The 27112-nt window shown below is 44.3% G+C and overlaps 1 protein-coding gene across 1 annotated transcript; it reads left to right on the top strand.

Annotated features, from left to right (window-relative positions):
* The first annotated feature begins 460 nt into the window (after nt 1–460).
* LOC100380851 (platelet-derived growth factor receptor beta) lies at nt 461–26611 on the top strand. Its single transcript, XM_014195955.2, has 23 exons — nt 461–961; nt 9735–9808; nt 9985–10266; nt 10637–10894; nt 11064–11194; nt 11306–11465; nt 11679–11862; nt 11989–12104; nt 13792–13912; nt 14208–14419; nt 14751–14845; nt 15438–15570; nt 15705–15809; nt 15947–16057; nt 16158–16320; nt 16491–16642; nt 19254–19372; nt 19536–19658; nt 20317–20428; nt 25044–25143; nt 25257–25362; nt 25457–25737; nt 25996–26611. Exons 1-23 carry the CDS (start codon nt 939–941, stop codon nt 26162–26164), a joined length of 3330 nt encoding a protein of 1109 aa, XP_014051430.1. The 5' UTR covers nt 461–938; the 3' UTR covers nt 26165–26611.
* Nucleotides 26612–27112: the final 501 nt, after the last annotated feature.

Genomic DNA, 27112 nt, shown 5'->3' with positions numbered 1-27112 from the left:
ATCAGGGTCTGCCTCATTTCATGTTGGTGTGTGTGCGTGCCTGTCCTCCCACAGAGCAGAGCCATGACAAACACTGCTGTGTCAGAGAGAGCAGGAACATGCCAGCACTAACATCTCCCTCTCTCTACAGCAGTGCTATGTGGGAAATCTCATATGAATATGATCCCGCACACAGTCTGGATAAATAAGATCCAAATGCCGTCTCTGAAAAGTCATACAAGTTTTGAAGTATTGAATTTAGTTTCACTATTATATTATTTTAGCTAATGTAAGACGATTAAACTCATACATACATAAGCACACACTGAACATTTAGACGTTGTCTGTCCAAGAGTGACTTCACAGAAACCAGTTAAATCCCTCCACTGACCTTGCTTCCCCTTCCCCCACAAAAAAAAAACACAAATAAAAAAAAGCTCTAGCTAAGGTTCTGGCGAGCTCCCTACATTTTCTAGCCAGCCACTCACATCCTGAGAAGGAAAAGGAAAAAGAAGGGCTGAAAAGCCAAGATTGAAAACAGACATAGAGCTTGGACCCTCAAAGAAAGGCAGCAGCCATTCTCTTTTCTCGCTCTTTATCGGAATGGAATAATATTGACTTTCAAGGCAATAATAGACTTCCGCCAGTGGATAAGATATTTATTTTGTATTGATTTGTTTGTCCTTTTGTCGTAAGAACGGACATAGCAATTCTAGCCAGAATGCTGTCCTGTTCAAGGAGGAGGAACTGTTTACCCTAATGGCTTCAAGAGAATTGTTGTGTATTGTTTACTTCCCATACACCCACTCTCCTAAAGCATGCGCCAGACGGAAGGTTTCCACCCATATATCCCTGCAAATTGAAGGAGCTCACTCAACATCAAATTCAAGGACTTTTCTCCAACTCAGAAAGGATACGGGCTATCTTACTAGTCAACAGACAAGACAGGGTGGTGAAAAATGTGGAGAGGAACTCTCCCAAGGTAAGTGACGACCATATCGTCCTTATCATCTTTCTTCTTCCCACTCTTATTCTAACACACAAAAAGGAGGGTTTCAAGGCTGCGTCTCTCTGTCTGCAACCAGCCCAGACTATTTCACAACTGCCAACCCACACTTTTGTATGTGAAGACACTACTGGTTTCTCTGCTCTCGGGCATGATAAAATCCCCAACTTGGTGATGGGTGACAAAGCTATCCACATCCTGATGGGTCTCTCTTGTGGTATTGTCAGGGTGAACAACACAAACTGATGTTTTTCCGAATAGCTTGTCTCTCAGTGCAGCTGGTATGCGTATCCCCTGCTGTGTGTTCCTTCCCCTCAGGCAAGGCAGCTAAATGATAACAAGAGGACTTTAACCAAATAGTATTTCCAGACATGTAAGGATACTCATCATCGACAAGATGGTCAAACTTGTTCCCAAGATAGATGAAAAGAAAACAGCATGTAACATGGGTTGAGAGCCACGACGGCCACACACTGTCTGGTTAGAGGCCGTCGCTGAAAGATTTACTGACCCTCTATGGATATCCCTCATCTCCTTCAATGGGGGCTGTTCGACATTAACACTTGCTTGGATTTCAGTTCAATGGCACAATGGTCAAAGAACACATAGACATAGGATGTTACCACACTGTTGCGTAATAGCCTAGTGGTTAGAGCGTTGGACTAGTAACCGAAAGGTTGCAAGATCGAATCCCCGATCCGACAAGGTAAAAATCTGTCGTTCTGCCCCTGAACAAGGCAGTTAACCCACTGTTCTTAGGCCGTCATTGAAAATAAGAATTTGTTCCTAACTGACTTGCCTAGTTAAATAAAGGTAAAATATAAAAAATGATGTGCCACACAGCTCATTATATATTGACTATTCAACTGTGGATTCAGTAGCATCGCTTACCAACATTTTATTATTCTGTACATTTGAGTCAAAACTGCTGTGTCCTCCCGTCTTTCTTGCACACTTACCAAAGAACGAAGACATGAGAAAAGGCATGCGTGGAATGTCATTACAGATACACAATTCACCCGAAAGCAAAACAAAAGAAAAGGAACCCACTACTGTAGCTGTGAGAAAAACAGCTCGTCTAGATCACATGGTGCAAAAAGAAACCAAATTGCAATAGCAGATTTTGCAGTGTAGAGTTTCATGCTCATACACCCTTCCATTTTTACTAGACACTTACTTTCCATCACAGGATGTACTAACCTCAATGGGGTAAAAGTAATACAGCAAGACTTCCCTCAACTAAAAACAATGGCATAAAATACTCCTCTACCACAGAACTGGGTACTGCTCTATACACTGTAACCTGATTACTCTATAACCACCACCGACCCCTCCCTTCAATCCAGACAATGCATGGAACATGTGTTAAATTGATTAAGGCCTTGTTTGGGTCACAGATGAACATTTGCTTAGTACTGAAAACTACAAAATTGTCTATCAATATACTGCTGCAGGGTTGTTTATGTAACATCTAGTCAGGCCAAACTCTCAAGGATTACAGCTTATTTACGCGTATTTGAAACGGTGAAATGATGGTCTCTGTGTGATTTCATTTCCATTGCATTTTGCTATAGCGGCTACTCGAGGGCCTATTACCATTTAATAGGCCTGCGACGAGCTAGGAGGAGCTTGTGTTTAATTTAGTACATATTTTTTAAATGAAAATATGCCATACCCAATGAGAGGGTCTGCTGCAGACTGTACGTGGGCTGGAAACGTACCAGTCATGGAGTCGTTGACGGTGCTAAATCGGATACAGGAGCGTAGGCCATATGAAACAGAGGGTTAGTTTGTTTTGCAGCCTGTCCGATTGGTGGGAAACACATGGCATGCAGCGCGGTTATGGTAGGGTGCCACAGATCAGCATCTGCGTTCGCAGGCTGGTTGCGTCTGGTGTGTCAGTCACTCACCCCCACACAAGGGAGGCCAGTGTTCCTCGTCACAGAGACACTGTGACGGCCAGGTTCTGCCCACCCTCACAATGATAAGAAAGCAGCTGGCTTCTTTAGCTCAGCTCAGAGGGTTTCGTAAACACCATGCTCCAGACTCTAACTGATTGAACTGATGAGTTGATGCCCAGTTCAGTTCCGTTGGGAATTCAGTCTTATCCCGAATTTGCCTAGACCTCTAGATAAAGTATCTCTCACTTACTCAGTGGCTCCTCCCTGGCGAGGAGGAAGTATGAGTGTGAAATGAGTTTGTGTGTGTTCATGTAAACAACATTTATTTGATCTATGAGGCCAGGTCACATAGAGACAGTTTATTTTGTTTTATTAGACATTTTGACTCCAGCCCCTCTTTGGGAAGCGGCCAACTAAAATTATAGGACCTGGGCCAATGTGCTTACAAACTATTGATGCTTTTCTGAAAGAGTTCATTTGCAAACCTTTGCCAGAGAGAGGTTTTGGTTTCTGGCAAATAATGTTTGTTTTAATTCCTCAAAAGAGCACGAGTCCTGAGAGGATGCTTGGTTAGAAAAGAGCTGATAATCTCAACAAGGTATTTTGATCGCATTGGCTTTCTGGCTTTCTGTGGAAAATTCCCCCTATCTTTGGGGCTCTTTCCCAACATCTCCCTCTATGTGGCCTCCTCCCTTAACCACTCTTCCTCTACCTCTTGATATTTTCCCCTGAAAACACATTGCTTCTTTCAGATGGAATTTCCTTATACTTGGCCTGCATGGTCTAGTCATTAAATCCATGCCATATTCCGTTTGTTTCCAGAGGGAACACAAAATTCAAATGATCAGGTAGCTAGAGCAATTCTTTTTAATTCTGTTTAAAATGCCCGGGGTCTGTTTATTGAGTTGTTCATTCCCCAGAGAAAAAGGCAGTGTGATTAATGAAAGTGGGGGGGGGTTTAAGCTCTAGTAAAACCATAAGGAGGGAAACAGGGAGAGAGAGAAAGAGAGGCTAACATGGCAGTCACATCACAGTGAGGTTCTGTCTGTCTGCACCTCTTGCCTGCGAGTTGCCACCAATGCCCCATCTGTACTCTCCCTTTCAGACATAATGTAGCTGGGAAGGACATTAACTTCACTTGAGAATCACTATAGCTGGCTGAAGGGTCTTGTAGCAGAGAGGTATGCATTTGATTCATGGTACCAGACAGACAGCAGAGCAGTGTCCTGCTGCTTCTTTGTCCTGCAGCTAGTGGTCTGAGACAACCAATGATGTTCGACTTGGAATGTCAATGGCCTTGACAACATAACGTTACTGTGACTGAATGGAAAAGATGAATCATAAGACACCATGACTCAGATTGTACAAACAAAATTGCTCTCAATAGGTTAATACAAACATTTTACAAAAGTGCAGAGGAAGAAAGACCTGCTGGTTGGTGTAGTGAATTCCAGAAGCAGTATGTCATAGATTTTGGGAACCCCCAGCTGTGACATCTCTATTTTGACTGTGAGCTCAGCCTGGCCTCAAAGAGTAGAAGAAACATAGTAAATGCAGTGGCGTGTATTCATGCATGCCAAGGGAAGCCAGGCTTCCCCCAAATATTGACAAAGAAACAAAACAAAATATTTAGTCTCTCTGAGTTTCCATAATCTTCCTGAAATTCGCAAGAGCCTGAATCTATCTCACCGGAAAAAGCATCCGAGCAAAACAGCGCCCCTCTGTCTCTGTATGCATAGGCCATGTATCGGATGGTGTCTGGTCATAAAGAGTATGACATTGTTGCCGCCAGTAGCATTTTTTAAAATTGAACTAGGCAAGTCAGTTAAGAACAAATTCTTATTTACAATGACAGCCTACTCTGGCCAAACCCGGATGATGGTGGGCTAATTGTGTGCCCGCAATATAGAACTCCCAATCACGGCCAGGATACAGCCTGGATTCGAACCAGGTACTATAGTAGCACCACTTGCCCTGAGATGCAGTGCATTTGGCCTCCCTTGAAAAAATGTGTCATTGATAGAAACATTCTTGAATTGTTGCATCTCGTTGTTTGTTGTCCTCCGGTGGCTAGCTAGCTAGCTAAAATTGGCCCTTTCCTAAATTAACCATGGATGAAGATAGGGATTTGGACTTGTGGTTTTTCTTAATTCTCCGTACTGGCCAATGATTATAACGGCAACTCTGATCCAACCATAAATTCATACATTGTGCCCCTGGAAGTTCAAAATGTATCTACAGTGAGGGAAAAAAGTATTTGATCCCCTGCTGATTTTGTACGTTTGCCCACTGACAAAGAAATTATCAGTCTATAATTTTAATGGTAGGTTTATTTGAACAGTGAGAGACAGAATAACAAACAAAAAATCCAGAAAAACACATGTCAAAAATGTTATAAATTGATTTGCATTTTAATGAGGGAAAAAAATATTTGACCCCTCTGCAAAACATGACTTAGTACTTGGTGGCAAAACCCTTGTTGGCAATCAGAGGTCAGACGTTTCTTGTAGTTGGCTACCAGGTTTGCAAACATCTCAGGAGGGAATTTGTCCCACTCCTCTTTGCAGATCTTCTCCAAGTCATTAAGGTTTCGAGGCTGACGTTTGGCAACTCGAACCTTCAGCTCCCTCCACAGATTTTCTATGGGATTAAGGTCTGGAGACTGGCTAGGCCACTCCAGGACCTTAATGTGCTTCTTCTTGAGCCACTCCTTTGTTGCCTTGGCCGTGTGTTTTGGGTCATTGTCATGCTGGAATACCCATCCACGACCCATTTTCAATGCCCTGGCTGAGGGACGGAGGTTCTCACCCAAGATTTGACGGTACATGGCTCCGTCCATCGTCCCTTTGATGCGGTGAAGTTGACCTGTCCCCTTAGCAGAAAAACACCTCCAAAGCTTAATGTTTCCACCTCCTTGTTTGATGGTGGGGATGGTGTTCTTGGGGTCATAGGCAGCATTCCTCCTCCTCCAAACACGGTGAGTAGAGTTGATGCCAAAGAGCTCCATTTTGGTCTCATCTGACCACAACACTTTCACCCAGTTGTCCTCTGAATCATTCAGATGTTCATTGGCAAACTTCAGACGGGCATGTATATGTGCTTTCTTGAGCAGGGGGACCTTGCGGGTGCTGCAGGATTTCAGTCCTTCACGGCGTAGTGTGTTACCAATTGTTTTCTTGGTGACTATGGTCCCAGCTGCCTTGAGATCATTGACAAGATCCTCCCGTGTAGTTCTGGGCTGATTCCTCACCGTTCTCATGATCATTGCAACTCCACGAGGTGAGATCTTGCATGGAGCCCCAGGCCGAGGGAGATTGACAGTTCTTTTGTGTTTCTTCCATTTGCGAATAATCGCACCAACTAAGGTCACCTTCTCACCAAGCTGCTTGGCGATGGTCTTGTAGCCCATTCCAGCCTTGTGTAGCTCTACAATCTTGTCCCTGACATACTTGGAGAGCTCTTTGGTCTTGGCCATGGTGGAGAGTTTGGAATCTGATTGATTGCTTCTGTGGACAGATGTCTTTTGTACAGGTAACAAATCAGAACCATTGAAAGCCACATCATATTTAGCTTACGTTGATTGAACTAAATTGTTTTTGGTATCCTTTAGTTGTCACTGTAGACTAACTATCAGTGATTTTGTGATGCTGAAATGTTTGAAGTTGAAATGGTGCTGGAATAGTGGAGGCAGCTTGTGTTTTCTTTGCGACTTGCGGTAACTCTCTGTGGTTCTAAATAAATAGTTGTTTAGTAGTCTGAAAATGTCGGAAACATTAACTTGCATGACCATGCTGTGGGTCATGTAACTGTTTGCAATATGCTTTGTGAATTTCACTGGACAGAGGTTGCTCTCTGGTTTTGTGAGGAAACAAAGGTGTGGTTGAATTTATTCTGCCAGTGTGTCTTCTTATTGTCTCGGTCTTAGGCCTATATATCACGGTCGCAAAGCATATGAACTAACAGGTCATAGATCAAACAACGCAATTATCTGGCTTTTCTGGCTTGGCTTCCCCAGTGATTTTACCCATGCACCGCTACTGAGTAAATGTAAATCTGTGACAGATGTGTTACATTTCGAATGGTTACTTAAGACAAAAATGAAAGAAGGGAGTTTGGGCAGGCGGGCGGGCGGGCGGGCGGGCGGGGAGGGAGGATGGGTGGGTGGGCGTATACCCAAAGGTTGCCTGTTCGGATCACATCACGGACAACTTTAGCATTTTAGCTAATTAGTAAGTTTGCAACAACTACCTAAAATGTTTTAGCTACTTTGCAACTACTTAGCAGGTTAGCTAACGATTTCCTTAACACTAATCTTAACCCCTGACCCGAACCTTATCCCTAACCTCAACCCCTAACTTTAGCCTTAACCCCTAGCCTAGCTAATTTGTAACATACACTCTTAGAAAAAAGGGTTCCAAAGGGATTCTGTGGCTGTCCACACAGGAGAAACTTTTTTGGTTCCAGGTAGAACTCTTTTGGGTTCTACAAGCTCCCTCACGACGCCAGGACAGGGGAGTCAATCACCACCTTCCGGAGACACCTGAAACCCCACCTCTTTAAGGAATACCTGGGATAGGATAAAGTAATCCCCCCCCCCCCAAAAAAAAAGATATAGAGGGACTATTGTAAAGTGGTTGTTCCACTGGATATCATAAGGTGAATGCACCAATTTGTAAGTCGCTCTGGATAAGAGCGTCTGCTAAATGATGTAAATGTAAATGGGTTCCATGTACACTGCTCAAAAAAATAAAGGGAACACTTAAACAACACATCCTAGATCTGAATGAATGAAATCATCTTATTAAATACTTTTTTGTTTACATAGTTGAATGTGCTGACTACAAAATCACACAAAAATAATCAATGGAAATCCAATTTGTCAACCCATGGAGGTCTGGATTTGGAGTCACACTCAAAATTAAAGTGGAAAACCACACTACAGGCTGATCCAACTTTGATGTAATGTCCTTAAAACAAGTCAAAATGAGGCTCAGTAGTGTGTGTGGCCTCCACGTGCCTGTATGACGTCCCTACAATGCCTGGGCATGCTCCTGATGAGGTGGCGGATGGTCTCCTGAGGGATCTCCTCCCAGACCTGGACTAAAGCATCCGCCAACTCCTGGACAGTCTGTGGTGCAACGTGGCGTTGGTGGATGGAGCGAGACATGATGTCCCAGATGTGCTCAATTGGATTCAGGTCTGGGGAACGGGCGGGCCAGTCCATAGCATCAATGCCTTCCTCTTGCAGGAACGGCTGACACACTCCAGCCACATGAGGTCTAGCAATGTCTTGCATTAGGAGGAACCCAGGGCCAACCGCACCAGCATATGGTCTCACAAGGGGTCTGAGGATCTCATCTCGGTACCTAATGGCAGTCAGGCTACCTCTGGCGAGCACATGGAGGGCTGTGCGGCCCCCCAAAGAAATTCCACCCCACACTATGACAGACCCACCACCAAACCGGTCATGCTGGAGGATGTTCCAGGCAGCAGAACGTTCTCCACGGCGTCTCCAGACTCTGTCACGTCTGTCACATGTGCTCAGTGTGAACCTGCTTTCATCTGTGAAGAGCACAGGGTGCCAGTGGCGAATTTGCCAATCTTGGTGTTCTCTGGCAAATGCCAAACGTCATGCACGGTGTTGGGCTGTAAGCACAACCCACACCTGTGGACGTCGGGCCCTCATACCACCCTCATGGAGTCTGTTTCTGACCATTTGAGCAGACACATGCACATTTGTGGCCTGCTGGAGGTCATTTTGCAGGGCTCTGGCAGTGCTTCTCCTGCTCCTCCTTGCACAAAGGCGGAGGTAGCGGTCCTACTGCTGGGTTGTTGCCCTCCTACGGCCTCCTCCACATCTCCTGATGTACTGGCCTGTCTCCTGGTAGCGCCTCCATGCTCTGGACACTACGCTGACAGACACAGCAAACCTTCTTGCCACAGCTCGCATTGATGTGCCATCCTGGATGAGCTGCACTACCTGAGCCACTTGTGTGGGTTGTAGACTCCGTCTCATGCTACCACTAGAGTGAAAGCACCGCCAGCATTCAAAAGTGACCAAAACATCAGCCAGGAAGCATAGGAAATGAGAAGTGGTCTGTGGTCACCACCTGCAGAACCACTCCTTTATTGGGAGTGTCTTGCTAATTGCCTATAATTTCCACCTGTTGTCTATTCCATTTGCACAACAGCATGTGAAATTTATTGTCAATCAGTGTTGCTTCCTAAAGTGAACAGTTTGATTTCACAGAAGTGTGATTGACTTGGAGTTACATTGTGTTGTTTAAGTGTTCCCTTTATTTTTTTGAGCAGTATATAATCCTCTGTGGAAAGGGTTCTACATGGAACCCAAAAGGGTTTTTACCTGGAACCAAAATGGTTCTACCTGGAACCAAAAAGGGTTGTTCAAAGGGTTCGCCGAAGAACCCTTTTTGGTTCTAGATACAATACAACTTTTTTTTCTAAGCGTGTATCATACAAAATGGATGATGGACATCCCCAAATTAAAACATACCATACGAAACGTAACATATCATACTAAATGGAGGGAGACAGATTTACACTTACTATGTTACATCTACCCCTGGTTGGTGAGCTTCCATTTCACAGACCTTACTTACTTGAGTTGACATGCTCTGTGCACTCCCAGTACACCCTCTCATTCCTGTCCCAGTGTCCTTGCCATCTTTGTGCTCTCCACTCTTTATTTGAGCCTAATTGTTTCCAGACACGGCAAGTCCTCCATGCTTACAATCCCTCTAAAAACATCACATACATAGTATTTAAAGGCCTCTCTCTACACAGTACTCCTTTACTGACTTCTTCACCATTCAATGTTTATTTTCCAGAGTGTTATCAATTCACACTGGCACTATGGAGTTGGGCTTGGCAAAGTCTCTGCCTTTGGTGGCCATCTTTGCAGGTAAGAAAAAGCTAAATGGGTTTTTACACTGTAGTTGGATTGTAAATTGGTCAAGATTGCACATTTGTAACGTGTTCGCGTTGTTCATCTCATTATGTTTGAACCCCAGGAAGAGTAGCCACTGCCTCGGCAGCAGCTAATTGGGGATCCTAATAAATGCTAAATACATTTCCCAGTGCTGCTGCAGTTTTGTCCAGAGGGCTTCAGTCTGGAGCTCAGCCCCAGCGAGAAAGAGGTCATACTGAGCACCAACTCCTCCTTCACGGTGGTCTGTTCTGGTTGGAGCAAGGTGACGTGGAAGTCTCCCCACGACCCCAGCCTGGAGGGAGTGGCTGTGGAGGACAGGGGAACCACCAGTGTGCTGGTCCTCCACAACGTCACCTGGAGGCACTCTGGGAACTATATCTGTGAAGAGCCCTCTACACAGGAGGCCAAGGACATATCGGTGTTTGTACCAGGTGAGACCAAACACCCTCTATGAACCTTCTATTTTCTTTTTCATGCATTTGTATTTTATTTTATTGGATAGGACAGAGGTAGAGCGGAACGATAGAGGAGAGAGTGTGCTAAAATAGCAGTGGGCCGGATGCTGCAGCGATATGTGAGATCCGGAGGCAGTGGCTTAGACCACTAGACCATCCTAGACCACTGAACCTTCTATTTTAGGGAGGACTATGGAGGGACAAACTGTTACAATTCAAAGCTAATACAAATTAGGGCTGGTTTCACAATTGACACCACCCCCTACCGTTTGAATACAATGTCCCCGTGTCTCTAAAGGCTATTTTAGAAATGTCATTGTTTTTGATTCCCTTTTTACTTCCTCAGACCCTGAGGAATGGTTTCTTCCCCTGCGGCAAGCAGTAGTGATGAAGGAGGGAGAGGAAGGTACCATTCCCTGCATGGTGACTGACCCTGGCATTAACGTGACCCTGTACGAGAGGGACAACAAGGCCTCTGTGGAGGGAACATACCACCCCAGTAAAGGGTTCACCGCCATCCTGAAAGATAGCTCCTACATCTGCCGAGGTGCCATGAACGAAGAGGAGAAGGCGTCCCAGGTGTATTATGTCTACAGCATTGTGGGTAAGGCTCTGTGTCAACCCTCAAAGTGAAACTTAAATCAAAATAAAAAAAAGTGTCTCAATGCACAATCTTAAAATATTCTTTAAAAAGCTGTAAAATGCTTATTGAAGACCAGGCTGCAGGAAGTTCGGACCTGTTATAATGTCCTCTTCCGATTTATTCTTTCCAGTCCCCAAATCCATGAACGCCTTCATGACACTCTCAAAGACTGTGCTGAAACAAGGCGAGGCCTTAATGGTTAATTGTACTGTAGAAGAAGCAGAGATAGTTTACTTCGAATGGGATTTTCCTCGTAAAGAGGTGAGTGGACAATATGTGACCTATATTACCAAGCATAATCATCTCTTTTGTTGATAATTAGGTTGTTGCAATGCTGTTCTTACTTCTGTTATATTTTGTTTCCATCTGAAGACAATTGAGCCACTGACAGACTTTCTATCGGAGATTAGAATCCGCTCCTTCTTGAACATCTCCAGTGTCACTCTGGAGGACTCTGGCCAGTACATCTGCCGAGTGCAGGACCCTTTTTCCGGAAAGTCAGCCATGGATAATCTCACTGTCACTGTTCTGGGTGAGCAACCACCCTCAAAGCGTTTCCAAACTCACAACAACATAAGCTGAGTAACTTTTCATTAAATCGAGTGAAAAGGTGGCAATACTATGCACAATGTAATGGGGCCTCCATGGGCTTTGTGTGTGTCTGCTTTGGAAAGTATCTAACTGATTGATGTTCTTGCCATGCATCTATAAGGTAGTGATCTTCTATTCAAATATCATTTTACAGAACGGGGCTTTGTAGATTTGGAACCCTCCATCAACACTAATGTTTCAGCGCTGCAGTATCAGAGCGTTGAGCTCAAAGTGCAGATTGAAGCATATCCCAAACCTCAGGTGCTCTGGACCAGAGACAACACCACCCTTACTGGGGAAACTGTATCCATGGACACCAGACAGGTGCATGAGACCAGGTACCCATCATACATGATCATGAACAACCCAACAAAGAAATCTATTATTATGGTGACAATGAAATTGAGAATCAGTACATAAGACCCATGATATTGATTGTGTTCTGTTTGATCTTTGACCTTAAGTTACCTCAGTACTCTGACCTTGGTAAGGGTCAGGATGGAACAGAGGGGCCTCTACACTGTCCAGGTGGCCAATGAAGACGACGTCAAGGAGATAACCTTTGATCTTCAAGTCAAGTGTAAGATACATGCCTGAATCATTATCAACTCTGGACAGACATATCTACATTAGATGGGATCACTATTGAGCCATTTTTCTTTATTGAGTTAACATGTCTGAATTTAAAGGATGTTGAACAGTTTCTTCTATTGATTAAACAATCAACTACACTGAACAAAAATGTAAACACAACATGCAACAATTTCCAAGATTTTATTGAGTTAAAGTTCATGTAATTAAAATAAATTAACTACTCCCTAATCTATGGATTTCACATGATTGGGAATACAGATATGCATATGTTGGTCACAGATACCTTAAAAGAAAATGCAGGGACGTGGATCAGAAAACCAGTCAGTATCTGGTGTGACAACCACTTGCCTCATGCAGCGAGACACATCTCCTTCACTTAGAGTCCCACTACTCTTCAATGGCTGTGCGAAGTTCTTGGATATTGTTTGAGAACTGGAACACGTTGTCATACGTGTCGATCCAAAGCATCCCAAACATGCTCAACAGGTGACATGTCAGGTGAGTATGCAGGCCATGGAAGAACTTGGATATTTTCATCTTCCAGGAATTATGTACAGATCCCTGCGACATGGGTCTATGCACTATCATGCTGAAACATGAGGTGATGGTGGCGGATTAATGGCACGACAATGGGCCTCAGGAACTTGTCACGGTATCTCTGTGCATTCAAATTGCCATCAATAAAATGCAATTGTGTTCATTGTCCGTAGCTTATGCCTGCCCATACCATAACCCCACCGCCACTATGGGGCACTCTGTTCACAACGTTGACATCATCAAACCGCTCACCCACATGACGTGTAAAGAGCACACTTCTCCAGCGTACAAGTGGCCATCGGAGGTGAGCATTTGCCCACTGAAGTCGGTTACGAACTGCAGTCAGGTCAAGACCCTGGTGACGACGGCGAGCATGAAGATGAGCTTCCCTGAGACGGTTTCTGACAGTTTGTCCAAATATTATTTGGATGTGCAAACCCACAGTTTCATCAGCTGTCCGGGTGGCTGTTCTCAGACGATCCCACAGGTGAAGAAGCCAGATGTGGAGGTCCTGGGCTGGTGTGGTTACACGTGGTCTGGGGCTGTGAGGCCAAATTCTCTAAAATGATGTTGGAGGTCGCTTACAGAAGAGAAATGAACATTCAATTCTCTGGCAACAGCTCTGGTGGACATTCCTGCAGTCAGCATGCCAATTGCACGCAATCTCAAATGTTGAGACATCTGTGGTATTGTGTTGTGTGACAAAACTGCACATTTTAGAGTGGCCTTTTATTGTCCCCAGCACAATGTTCTTGTTATGCCACAACTGTCAGGTGGATGGATTATCTTGGCAAAGGAAAAATGCTCACTAACAGGGATGTAAACAACGTTGTGCAAAGAAATTGAGCTTTTTATGCATATGGAACATTTCAGGGATCACAGCTCAGTTGGTAGAGCATGGTGTGTGCAACACCAGGGTTGTGGGTTCGATTCCCACGGGGGGCCAGTACAAAAAAAAATGCATGAAATGTATGCATTCATTACTGTAAGTCGCTCTGGATAAGAGCGTCTGCTAAATGACTAAATTTCAGCTCATGAAAGATGGGACCATTTACATGTTGCGTTTATATTTTTGTTCAGTGTATCTATGCTTCACTACCTTTCACTGTCTCATTGGATATTTCCTCTCCCTGCAGCTCCCCCGAAGATAATAGATTTGTCTGACCAGCATATGGACCAGGGCCACGGTGTGCTCTGTGTCACAGAGGGGGTTCCCACACCCACCATTCACTGGTACAGCTGTGAAAGCATTGGAAAGTAAGGGAACAGACCCCTGGAAATACTGACCAACACAATGAAGCATATTCTGGCTCTTCAGTTGTGTTTTGACTTTTACTCTCAATCTGTAGAGGGCAGTGTTACAATAGGGTCACACATTGTAATTAAACAATTGAGTGATATTTGTTAGACCTGTTGCTTATTTTGGACTCTCAATAGCCTATAGCTGTTTTTTTTATCAGTCACCCAATATCTCGCTCAGACAGAAAGTCTCACGAACTGAACAAGCATATTTTCTATCACCATCGATGCTAATTATGACATCTTCACCCAGATGCAGTAATAAGACCACAGCGTGGAAGTCTCTGTCGGCTGACCAAGACAACGTCAGCATCCAGATGAACGTGAGCTACATCGAGGCCTCAGGGGTCAACCATGTCCGCAGCCTTTTGACCTTCCAGACCATGGGGGGTATTACATCAGTGCGCTGTGAAGCCCGCAGCGAGAGAGGGCGCAGGGCCTGGGACATCAAACTGGTCTCGAACTGTAAGCATTCATGCAAATAAGCGATACGTATTTACATATATGCAAATAAGCTATAAGCAGTTACAGTAACTGTCATTTAAAATATTTCATTTAAAATGGAAACAATTTGATTACTTTTGATTTACTGATAAAAACTCTTTCAAATCACAATCTATTTAAAGTGCATTGATCAAAAGCCTCAATACACTTTACAGCCATATTTATACAAATAAAATCCTAGAAATGTATTAGTCTTTGGCAAAGTCTTTGACTTTGACTAACAGAGTATGAATAAGGAACACAGAGGTTGTCCTCTTGTATGAGCTCCTTCTCTGTGTGTGTGTATCTGCAGCTCTGTTCTCCCAGGTGGCTGTCTTGGCTGCAGTGTTAGCCCTGGTGGTCATTGCCGTCATCTTCCTCATCATCCTCATCGCCCTTTGGAGAAAGGTGACCCCCCCAAACAGAAACCAATCTCCTTCCCATCACATTTGTCTTGGTAGTGATGCTACTGTTGAAAGATGAGATTGTAAAATTAGCGAGGATTACAATAATTGACTGGAGCCTGGCCAGTAGGTCTTAAATCATGTGGAACTGCCACTTAAGTAACAGCCTTGCCTGGCATAACAAACTTTCTGTTGATTCTATGTATTTATGTATTTTTGTGGAAGCAGCAGCACTCTTTCATTGTCCAAGACAAATTTCCCCTTGGGGACAATGAAGTATAATACTGTTTATAAAGTGGGTGGTTCGAGCCCTGAATGCTGATTGGCTGACAGCCATGGTATATCAGACCATATACCACGGGTATGATAAAACATTTATTTTTTACTAATCTAATTACGTTGGTAACCAGTTTATAATAGCAATAAGGCACCTCAGGGGTTTGTGATATATGGCCAATTTTTCACGACTAAGGGCTGTGTCCAGGCAAGAACAGCCCTTAGCTGTGGTATATTGGCCATATTCCACACCCCCTCGTGCCTTATTACTTAAATATATAATATATAAAACTCTGACAGCCTTTAGTATCTGCCTTTAGAAGCCCCGGTATGAGATCCGTTGGAAGGTGATCGAGTCAGTGAGCTCAGATGGCCATAAGTACACCTACATGGACCCCATGCACCTGCCATATGACTGTGTATGGGAGGTGCCCCGGGACAGCCTGGTCCTGGGTGAGCGACTATTATATTACAGGGAATGTTTTAGTATAATTGTGTGAATACTATAGCCTATTTATGAATCATGATGTATTGATATATTTGACATGAGCTAAGCTAACAGTACACCTCCTTTTCTGTCATACCAGGTCACACTCTGGGTTCTGGAGCATTTGGGAGGGTCGTGGAGGCCACAGCCTATGGCCTTCGTCACTCTCAGTCCACCACCAAAGTGGCTGTGAAGATGCTCAAGTGTGAGTGCTTTATGCTTTACTATTACCAACAGCTTGCCATTTCCTCCATTTTACACACAAACCACTGACCTCGGTACTCATTCTACCATGGGACAATATTGCAACGCTGCATGTTCTGCTATTGTTTTGACTGACAGCCACAGCAAGGACAAGTGAGACTCAGGCTCTGATATCTGAGCTGAAGATAATGAGTCACCTTGGGCCCCATCTAAACATCGTCAACCTACTGGGGGCTTGTACGAAACGAGGTGGGAACTGGAAAGCATACCACTGCTTATAGACTTAACATATTCTGATAAGTTAGTCAAAGTGTGTGTTAACAACTGCCCACTTTTCTCTGTCCTGAAGGTCCTATTTACCTCATAACTGAGTACTGTTGCTATGGTGACCTGGCTGACTACCTTCACCGCAACAAGCATACCTTCCTGCAGTACTATGCAGACAAAAACCGCAGGGATGCTGATATGTGCAGGAACAGCACAGAGAGTACAGTCCAAATCCAAGGAAAAAGGCAAGACTGATGCCTTCCGAAATACACACTACTGATTTTACATTGCAAAATCACCCATCAGCATTCAATGTTTAGTTGCATTGGAAAATGTATTCAGAGGCCTATGCTTTCTGTAAGTCAAAGATGTACTATCACTTATTGTAACAAATTGTGCCCTTGGTTTTTGACAGTGAGAGCGATGGGGGTTACATGGACATGACCAAGGAAGAATCTTTAAATTATGTCCCAATGCAAGAGCTGAGTGACAACATCAAGTATGCAGACATCGAGCCTTCAGTCAATGAGACACCCTACCATCAGGACAACAACTACCAAGGACAAGGTACATTTGTGTACACATTATCCACTGGGCACACACTGGTTGAATCAACATTGTTTTCATGTCGTTTCAACTAAATGACGTTGAACCAATGTGGAATAGATGTTGCCTGTGCCCAGTGGGCACTTTCTTTTTCAGGGGTTGGAACCAGTTCAGGGACCAGAACCAAAAACCAGAAAAATAACTTTACAAAAAAAAAATAACTACAAGGAACAGAATCAGAACCGGGAACGAAAGTGATCTATACTTTCCTTGAACAGAAATGTTATTTCAAAAACATGGAACTGATTAATAACATAATTTTACATTCTGGCCATTTCTTCCAGTCCCATAAAAAACGCAACGAAGCGCCTATTCAAAGCCCTCCCTCTGTCAATCAGAAACTTCTTCCAGTGTCTGCATGCCAGATGAAAATCTTTGCCAGTATGTGTTCATTTAGGCTACCTGCCCATCCCCCTCCAAGCATAGTCTAGTAGCCTACTGACGTAAGTATGATTCAGAAGTTAGGGAGAGAGATTTTTTATTAGAGGAGAATGGATTCACTTTTTCAATGCTAGTTAGGGATTCTATAGTTATCACCTTTCACATTGGATGTATTAACTACAAAAAGGTAAGATGTGCTTTTAATCCAGGTGCCGCTCTGCACACACAAGCTTGTTAGCTAGCTAGTTCTGGTCCAACGTTTAGCCAACTCTGAAGTTCAAACACATTCAAAGTTCCTCTATAGAAGCCACTCCTACAGGCATAATTCTGTGGGCCTAATTCAGATAATGCATGTCATCACAAGATGCCCAGCACTTCAAGCCAAGCCTCCTCCTCCTTCATTCACCCTCCCTTGCACTCTCCACACCAGCAAAATGTCAGTTGCATCTCGTGCCCTACACTTGTCTTTCTATCACAGCATGTAAACAACTCACTGAGCTATAGTTTTCCTGCTCCATAGCAAGCTGCTCTATCCGCAGCGCATGATTGGTGAAGTAATTTAATGTCGAGCTAATTGTTAAAAAAGTATGATTTCTGTAACGGGTTGGCAGTTGTGGTGAAGGAATGAGGCACAGGAAGCAGCGAGCACAGGGTAGAGGCGTATTTAATTTACACTCACTCATCAAACAAATACTCCCAAACACAGGGGAGAAAATACACACGGCGTAAAATAGCGCCGACACGAACATGAGCCGTCACAATAGAAATAATCCCGCACAACACGGAAGCGGACCAGCTAACATAAATAGCCCCGCTAATTAACCAAACTAACACAGGTGCACAAAACCAAAAAGAAGGGAAAACCAAAAAGGGAATCAGTGGTAGCTAATAGGCCGGTGACGACGACCGCCGAGCGCCACCCGAGCAGGAGGGGGCGCCACCGTCGGTGGGAATCGTGACAATTTCAGAGGTTTAAAAATGAACAGACAGGAACGATATAAACCGGTACTTTTTGGGAGGTTTGAACTGGTTCAGAACTTTATTTTGCTGGTTGGAGCAGTGGAACGGAATAAAATAAATAAGGGTTCTGTTCAAAGTGAACCGATTGGAAATGTATTTCCATTTCAACCCCTGCTTTCTACAAAGAAATAGGGTGTGTCTGAATTGGCACCTTATTCCCTATATAGTGCACAAATTTTAACCAGAGTTCTATGGGCCCTGGTCAAAAGTAGTGCACTATATAGGGAACCGGGTGCCAATGACTGGAACGAACAACAAAGATCTCTGAAACTGGAAACACTTATCTCCCTCACCAGCTTTAAGCACCAGCTGTCAGAGCAGCTCACAGATCACTGCACCTGTACATAGCCCATCTATAATTTAACCCAAACAACTACCTCTTCCCCTACTGTATTTATTTATTTATTTTTGCTCCTTTGCATCCTATTATTTCTATTTCTACTTTGCACTTTTTTCCCCTACAAATCTGCCATTCCAGTGTTTTACTTGCTATATTGTATTTACTTTGCCACCATTGCCTTTTTTGCCTTTACCTCCCTTATCTCACCTCATTTGCTCACATTATATATAGACTTATATAATACTTTCTACTGTATTATTGACTGTATGTTTGTTTATTTCATGTGTAACTCTGTGTTGTTGAATGTGTCGAACTGCTTTGCTTTATCTTGGCCAGGTCGCAATTGTAAATGAAAACTTGTTCTCAACTTGCCTACCTGGTTAAATTAAATAAAGGTGGAATAAATTTTTGTTTTTACAAAATATAAATACTGAAGGCATAAAACACTTCATAAAAGCAACATTTTAGTTGATGAAAACTTGGTTGTTCATCATGTATTATGGGAAGCAGGAGCAAACAATGGTCCTCCTCACGCTACTTTAGTGTGTTGAAGACATTTCAACATCCGTCAGGCAGATGGTGAGCAGACAAACAGACCCCTGATGTTGAAATACTACCGGAGAGACCAAAATAGGGAAGCCTTTCTCTCCACTTAAGAGTGTTGACACGCAAGCATCTTCCAGAAAAATATATATATGTTTCAACCTCTTGTGTAACCAGACGATGCCTTCTAACACTGTTCTTTTGATAAACACCATCAGTTGGTCATTTGTTTGCACGGTCTGGCTCAAAGTTTATGACAATTTGATGTTCTCTTTTCATGTTGCTCAGGCCAAGAGAGAGCAGACGTCCCGTTGTCTATCAGTGACTCCCCAATTCTGAGCTACACAGATCTGGTGGGCTTTAGCTACCAAGTGGCTAAGGGCATGGACTTTCTGGCGTCCAAGAATGTATGACTATGGAATAGCTTCATAATACATCCTTATTCATATCATGACATTTCTTGCCTTGTCACATCAAACGTTCCTTAATTCTGGAGAACATGTGTAAATTACCTTACTGAACCCACATGAACTCCAATAATAGTCTATACTGTTGGCCCTGTCCTCACAGTGTGTTCATCGTGACCTGGCTGCAAGAAACGTTCTCATCTGCGAGGGAAAGCTGGTGAAGATCTGTGACTTTGGCCTGGCCCGTGATGTCATGAATGACTCCAACTACATAGCCAAAGGCAACGTGAGTTCATTTGTTTCGTTTTTTTTGTCGTTATGTATTTGTTTACATGCCATTGGAAGATGTGCAGTAAGTAAAGGTAGGGAAGAACCAACCAAACAGTCATTCTGTTCGGAGATGAAAGTGATTGAAACTGAAAGACAATTTTTTGATAAGGAACTTCCAGAGATGTGGGTAAATATGACCTACTTATGCAAAATATCTGACCGACAACACTATAATGTTTAAATGGTTTTAGCAATTTTTTCCCCCCTTGTTGGTTAATTCTGTACATCCTGAGAGTAAAATATGTTTTAGGTTAAAAAGATGGCGCAGACGCCATTTTCAGGGTTTTTAAATGCTAAAACTTCCTAGTAGGGTGAAGTTGTTTTTGCCAGAAATGTGGTTGAGTTATTGGATATCTGGGCTGCAGACTCTTTCCACTGGGGTTTTCTTGGCTTTTGGCTTTTTTGGTCTTCGATCAGAAGAGGATGTGAAACAGCTTTCCAAAAGTCATTATGCCATAGATGGTACAGGACTTCGGTCAGAATACCAAAACAATGTACATTTTCTTCACTGTACCAAAAGCAGAAGGCCATTTTCCATAATTACATCTGTAACTCTGTATTACAACTGTCATTACCCAAAATTGATTACCTACAGTATGTCTGTGATATTATAGACATTCCTGCCACTGAAGTGGATGGCTCCAGAGAGTATCTTCCAGAACCTCTACACAACCTTGAGCGATGTTTGGTCTTTTGGCATTCTGCTTTCAGAGATCTTTACTCTAGGTAAATACAAAAGTCTCTGCATAGAACAGATGTGTTTTGATTCTTTACTTATTGCAACTAGAGATAATATCTATGACTGTATTTCTTGATATTAGTTACAGTGCATTCGGAAAGTATTCAGACCCCTTGAATTTTTCCACATTTTGTTACGTTACAGCCTTATTCTAAAATGAATTAAATATTTGTTTTATCTACACAAAATACCCCATAATCACGAAGCAAAAACAGGTTTTTACACATTTTTGCAAATTTATCACAAATAAAAAACTGAAATATCACATTTACATAAGTATTTAGACTCTTTACTCTGTACTTTGTTGAAGCAACTTTGGCAGCGATTACAGCCTCATGTCTTCTTGGATATTTACATTTACATTTAAGTCATTTAGCAGACGCTCTTATCCAGAGCGACTTACAAATTGGTGCATTCACCTTATGATATCCAGTGGAACAACCACTTTACAATAGTGCATCTAAATCTTTTAAGGGGGGGGTTAGAAGGATTACTTTATCCTATCCTAGGTATTCCTTAAAGAGGTGGGGTTTCAGGTGTCTCCGGAAGGTGGTGATTGACTCCGCTGTCCTGGCGTCGTGAGGGAGCTTGTTCCACCATTGGGGTGCCAGAGCAGCGAACAGTTTTGACTGGGCTGAGCGGGAACTGTGCTTCCTCAGAGGTAGGGGGGCCAGCAGGCCAGAGGTGGATGAACGCAGTGCCCTTGTTTGGGTGTAGGGCCAGATCAGAGCCTGAAGGTATGGAGGTGCCGTTCCCTTCACAGCTCCGTAGGCAATCACCATGGTCTTGTAGCGGATGCGAGCATCAACTGGAAGCCAGTGGAGAGAGCGGAGGAGCGGGGTGACGTGAGAGAACTTGGGAAGGTTGAACACCAGACGGGCTGCGGCGTTCTGGATGAGTTGTAGGGGTTTAATGGCACAGGCAGGGAGCCCAGCCAACAGCGAGTTGCAGTAATCCAGACGGGAGATGACAAGTGCCTGGATTAGGACCTGCGCCGCTTCCTGTGTGAGGCAGGGTCGTACTCTGCGAATGTTGTAGAGCATGAACCTACAGGATCGGGTCACCGCCTTGATGTTAGTGGAGAACGACAGGGTGTTGTCCAGGATCACGCCAAGGTTCTTAGCACTCTGGGAGGAGGACACAAGGGAGTTGTCAACCGTGATTGCGAGATCATGGAACGGGCAGTCCTTCCCCGGGAGGAAGAGCAGCTCCGTCTTGCCGAGGTTCAGCTTGAGCTGGTGATCCGTCATCCACACTGATATGTCTGACAGACATGCAGAGATGCGATTCGCCGCCTGGTTGTCAGAAGGGGGAAAGGAGAAGATTAATTGTGTGTCGTCTGCATAGCAATGATAGGAGAGACCATGTGAGGATATGACAGAGCCAAGTGACTTGGTGTATAGCGAGAATAGGAGAGGGCCTAGAACAGAGCCCTGGGGGACACCAGTGGTGAGAGCACATGGTGCGGAGACAGATTCTCGCCACGCCACCTGGTAGGAGCGACCTGTCAGGTAGGACGCAATCCAAGCGTGGGCCGCGCCGGAGATGCCCAACTCGGAGAGGGTGGAGAGGAGGATCTGATGGTTCACAGTATCAAAGGCAGCAGATAGGTCTAGAAGGATGAGAGCAGAGGAGAGAGAGTTAGCTTTAGCAGTGCGGAGAGCCTCCGTGACACAGAGAAGAGCAGTCTCAGTTGAATGCCCAGTCTTGAAACCTGACTGATTAGGATCAAGAAGGTCATTCTGAGAGAGATAGCAGGAGAGCTGGCCAAGGACGGCACGTTCAAGAGTTTTGGAGAGAAAAGAAAGAAGGGATACTTGTCTGTAGTTGTTGACATCGGAGGGATCGAGTGTAGGTTTTTTCAGAAGGGGTGCAACTCTCGCTCTCTTGAAGACGGAAGGGACGTAGCCAGCGGTCAAGGATGAGTTGATGAGCGAGGTGAGGTAGGGGAGAAGGTCTCCGGAAATGGTCTGGAGAAGAGCCTTCCCTGTAGCTCAGTTGGTAGAGCATGGTGTGTGCAACGCCAGGGTTGTGGGTTCGATTCCCACGGGGGGCCAGCACAAAAAAAAAAAAAAAGAAATGTATGCATTCACTACTGTAAGTCGCTCTGGATAAGAGCGTCTGCTAAATGACTAAAATGTAAAATGTAAATGTAAGAGAGGAGGGGATAGGGTCAAGTGGGCAGGTTGTTGGGCGGCCCGGCCGTCACAAGACGGAGAGGAGGGTTGAGGAGGCAGAATCAGGAGATAGGTTGGAGAAGGTTTGAGCAGAGGGAAGAGATGATAGGATGGAAGAGGAGAGAGTAGCGGGAGAGAGAGAGCGAAGGTTGGGACGGCGCAATACCATCTGAGTAGGGGCAGAGTGAGAAGTGTTGGATGAGAGCAAGAGGGAAAAGGATACAAGGTAGTGGTCGGAGATTTGGAGGGGAGTTGCAATGAGATTAGTGGAAGAACAGCATCTAGTAAAGATGAGGTCAAGCGTATTGCCTGCCTTGTGAGTAGGGGGGGAAGGTGAGAGGGTGAGGTGAGGAGAGGAGTGGAAAGAAGGAGGCAGAGAGGAATGAGTCAAAGGTAGACGTGGGGAGGTTAAAGTCACCCAGAACTGTGAGAGGTGAGCCATCTTCAGGAAAGGAACTTATCAAAGCGTCAAGCTCATTGATGAACTCTCCAAGGGAACCTGGAGGGCGATAAATTATAAGGATGTTAAGCTTGAAAGGGCTGGTAACTGTGACAGCATGGAATTCAAATGAGGAGATAGACAGATGGGTCAGGGGAGAAAGAGAGAATGTCCACTTGGGAGAGATGAGGATTCCAGTGCCACCACCCCGCTGGCTCGATGCTCTAGGGGTATGCTACAACACGTGGGCAGACGAAGAGAGAGCAGTAGGAATAGCAGTGTTATCTGTGGTAATCCATGTTTCCGTCAGCGCCAGGAAGTCTAGGGACTGGAGGGTAGCATAGGCTGAGATGAACTCAGCCTTGTTGGCTGCAGACCGGCAGTTCCAGAGGCTGCCGGAGACCTGGAACTCCACGTGGGTCGTGCGCGCTGGGACCACCAGGTTAGAGTGGCAGCGGCCACGCGGTGTGAAGTGTTTGTATGGCCTGTGCAGAGGGGAGAGAACAGGGATAGGCAGACACATAGTTGACAAGCTACAGAAGTGTTGTTTCTTGTATTATTGTCTCTTGTATCTTTAGAGAACTGTTTGACTTTGGTATCCTTTTTCTTCTGTCCTGATTTTCTCTTTCTTTTCTTCTGTTAACTAGATATTCTTTGTTGTTCTTCGTTAGCTAGCTAGCTTCTTCCAAAAGAGGATATGATGCTACAAGCTTGGCACACCTGTATTTGGGGAGTTTCTCCCAATCTTCTCTGCAGATCCTCTCAAGCTCTGTCAGGTTGGATGGGGAGCGTTGCTGCATAGCTATTTTCAAGTCTCTCCAGAGATGTTCGATCGGGTTCAAGTCCGCGCTCTGGCTGGACCACACAAGGATATTCAGAGATTTATCCCGAAAGCCACTCCTGTGTTGTCTTGGCTGTATGCTTAGGGTCGTTGGAAGGTAAAACTTCTCCCCAGCTTGAGGTCCTGAGCACTCCGGAGCAAGTTTCCATCAAGGATCTCTCTGTACTGTGCTCCATTCATCTTTCCCTCGATCCTGACTAGTCTCCCAGTCCCTGCCGCTGAAAAACATCCCCACAGCATGATACTGCCACCACCATGCGTCGCCTTAGGGATGGTGCCAGGTTTCCTCCAGACATGACACTTGGCATTCAGGCCAAACAGTTCAATTTTGGTTTCATCAGACCAGAGAATCTTGTTTCTCATGGTCTGAGAGTCCTTTAGGTGCCTTTTGGCGAACTCCAAGCAGGCTGTCATGTTCCTTTTACTGAGGAGTGGCATCCGCCTGGCCACTCTACCATAAAGGCCTGATTGGTGGAGTGCTGCAGAGATGGTTGTCCTTCTGGAAGGTTCTCCCATCTCCACAGAGGAACTCTGGAGCTCTGTCAGAGTGACCATTGGGTTCTTGGTCACCTCCCTGACCAAGGCCCTTCTCCCCCCGATTGCTCAGTTTGGCCGGGAAGCCAGCTCTAGAAAGAGTCTTGGTGGTTTCAAACTTTTCCATTTAAGATTGATGGAGGCCACTGTGTTCTTGGGGACCTTCAATGCTGCAGAAATGTTTTGGTACCCTTCCCCAGATACAATCCTGTCTCGGAGCTCTACGGACAATTCCTTTGACCTCATGGCTTGGTTTTTGTCCTGACATGCACTGTCAACTGTGGGACATTATATAAACAGGTGTGTGCCTTTCCGAATCATGTCCAATCAATTGAATTTTAATCAAGTTGTAGAAACATCTCAAGGATGATCAATGGAAACAGGATGCACCTGAGCTCAATTTTGAGTCTCATAGCAAAGGTTCTGGATACTTATGTAAATAAGGTATTTCTGTTTTTTATTTCTGGAGTATTGTGTGTAGATTGATGAGGGGGGGGAAAGTAGTTATCAATTTTAGAATAAGGCTGTAACGTAAGAACATTTGGAAAAAGTCAAGGGGTCTGAATACTTTCCGAATGCACTGTATACACCTTGTTTCGGCCTAACTTCAGGAGGAACGCCCTATCCTGACATTCCCATGAACGAACAATTCTACGCTGCCTTGAAGAGAGGCTACAGGATGCCCAAACCCGCTCACGCTACAGACGAGATGTAAGGCCTCATCTGTCTCTCTTTGTCTGTAGGAGTTTTGCGGTTATGAGTAAAATAACTACTGCATGCATAGGACAAGGTGAGATTCACTCGGAATAAAAATGTTCTTTCAGCTATGACGTCATGTGCAAGTGTTGGGATGAGAAATTCAAGAAGAGGCCACTGTTCTCCTCTCTGGTTAATTTGACGGGAAAGCTGCTGACTGATGCTTACAAAAAGGTATGGAAAACTAGAATCATTCTCAACACTATGGCTATGACTACTTTGATTGCTCATGTATTAATAACTCCATATAATTTCCAAACCATCCCAGAAATACACCCAGGTGAATGAGAGCTTTCTGAAGAGCGACCACCACGCTGCGATCAGGTCCAAACCCATACCGGCAGGGAACCCGGCTGTGTCTTCAGATGACCACTCCTCAGGGGATCGAGCGGGTCAGGAGACAGGGGAGACGGGGGAGATAGGGGAGACTGGGAAGGAGGCTGGCCCCTCCCAGACTGACTACATAATCGCCATCCCAGATATCCATGTAGTCGAAGAGGCAGAAGCAGGTGGTGAGGTGCTGGACACCGCCACACAGAGTACATCAAGGTAACGTAGGATCTTCTCTCCACAGATATGTCTCTTGTCTGTCAACTCTGTGGCTGTTTCCCACAGGAAGAGTGTGGTTGCGTGAGTCAGAGGCAGCATTTGAGGACTTCCCAATTCTGCACAATGTTTTCTTATGTTGTTTTTGTTTATTGCTCATTGTCATTAATAATTGGCAGTTGACACTCGGTCTTATTGATTTTCCTCTGACATTAATAAAGCAGTAATAACGTAAAACCAATCTTTGTTCTGCCTTCTTAGTCCTCCAAGCACAATCGACCAGACAGATACTGATACAGCCTCCCTGGATGGACCAGAAGCATCCCTAGAAGAACCAGTACCCACAGAGGAAGAGGTGCCTCCCCCCACGCAAGAAGACAAGCTCCCCCAGTCTCCATGTACCCCTGAAGTGGAGGAGAGTTTCCTGTAGCCCCTCATTAGAGAGCTGAAGTTAGAGGTGTCTACTGTATAGGACAATGTTGTACATGACAATGTGTGTTGTTAGTTAAACACTAATGTTGTAGGCCCTTTTAGGAAACATTATATCGTTATTATTTTTGTATATTGGTAATATACTGTATATCTTTCAGGTACTTTTTCCCTTTTAATGCTATGATTCACAAAAAAAAGCATCAGCAGTTTGACAAATGGCAATGGAAATGGTAATATTATATGCAAATGTAATCAAATTGAAGTTGTCAAACTGTAAAGAAAAGTATATTTGGCATGGGAATACATTTAATTTCAATCATTAAAAAAAAAGTTTTTTTAAGAGAATGTAAGCTTGCAGTAATGCACCGCATATTTGCACTTCTCATTCTCAATTTTAGACAAAATTATGTTTTGTAAAAGCGATTAAATAAATTTAAGCATACATTTTGGGACTTTTAAATGAATGATATATACCCATTGATTCTTGAAGAATATAACTTATAAATGCCAGCTTAGCTCAACTGTCATACCCCATCAGAACCCAAAATATAAGCTTGCTTAACTCCACTGTTTGTAAACAATGTAATTGTAAACAAACACTGCCTCAAAACATGGGCCTAAATTCAATCAAATCAAGCATTAACCGGCGATAGCAAACAGCTGTATAGGATGTTTTGGCGGTGTTGGAGGTGGAACTGCATTGGAGCGATCAAATCAGTCAGCAGCTGCTCTTGCGATCATTGTAACGAAGCAACCCACGCCCCACTCGCGTCAGAAGTGTAGGCGATCTAGAACCTAAAAGGGTTATTTCGCTGTTCCCATAGGAGAACCCTTTGAACAACCCTTTTTGTTGTCAGGTAGAACACTTGTTTGTCATTCATATTCCATTCACCCAGTTCAACGTAACATCGATAAGTTTAGGCTACTACATGATACACAAATTTTC

Source organism: Salmo salar, chromosome ssa04, assembly GCF_905237065.1.
Source record: "Salmo salar chromosome ssa04, Ssal_v3.1, whole genome shotgun sequence".
In the NCBI taxonomy this organism is placed as follows: Eukaryota; Metazoa; Chordata; class Actinopteri; order Salmoniformes; family Salmonidae; genus Salmo; species Salmo salar.
This window is presented reverse-complemented; position numbering and strand designations above follow the sequence as displayed.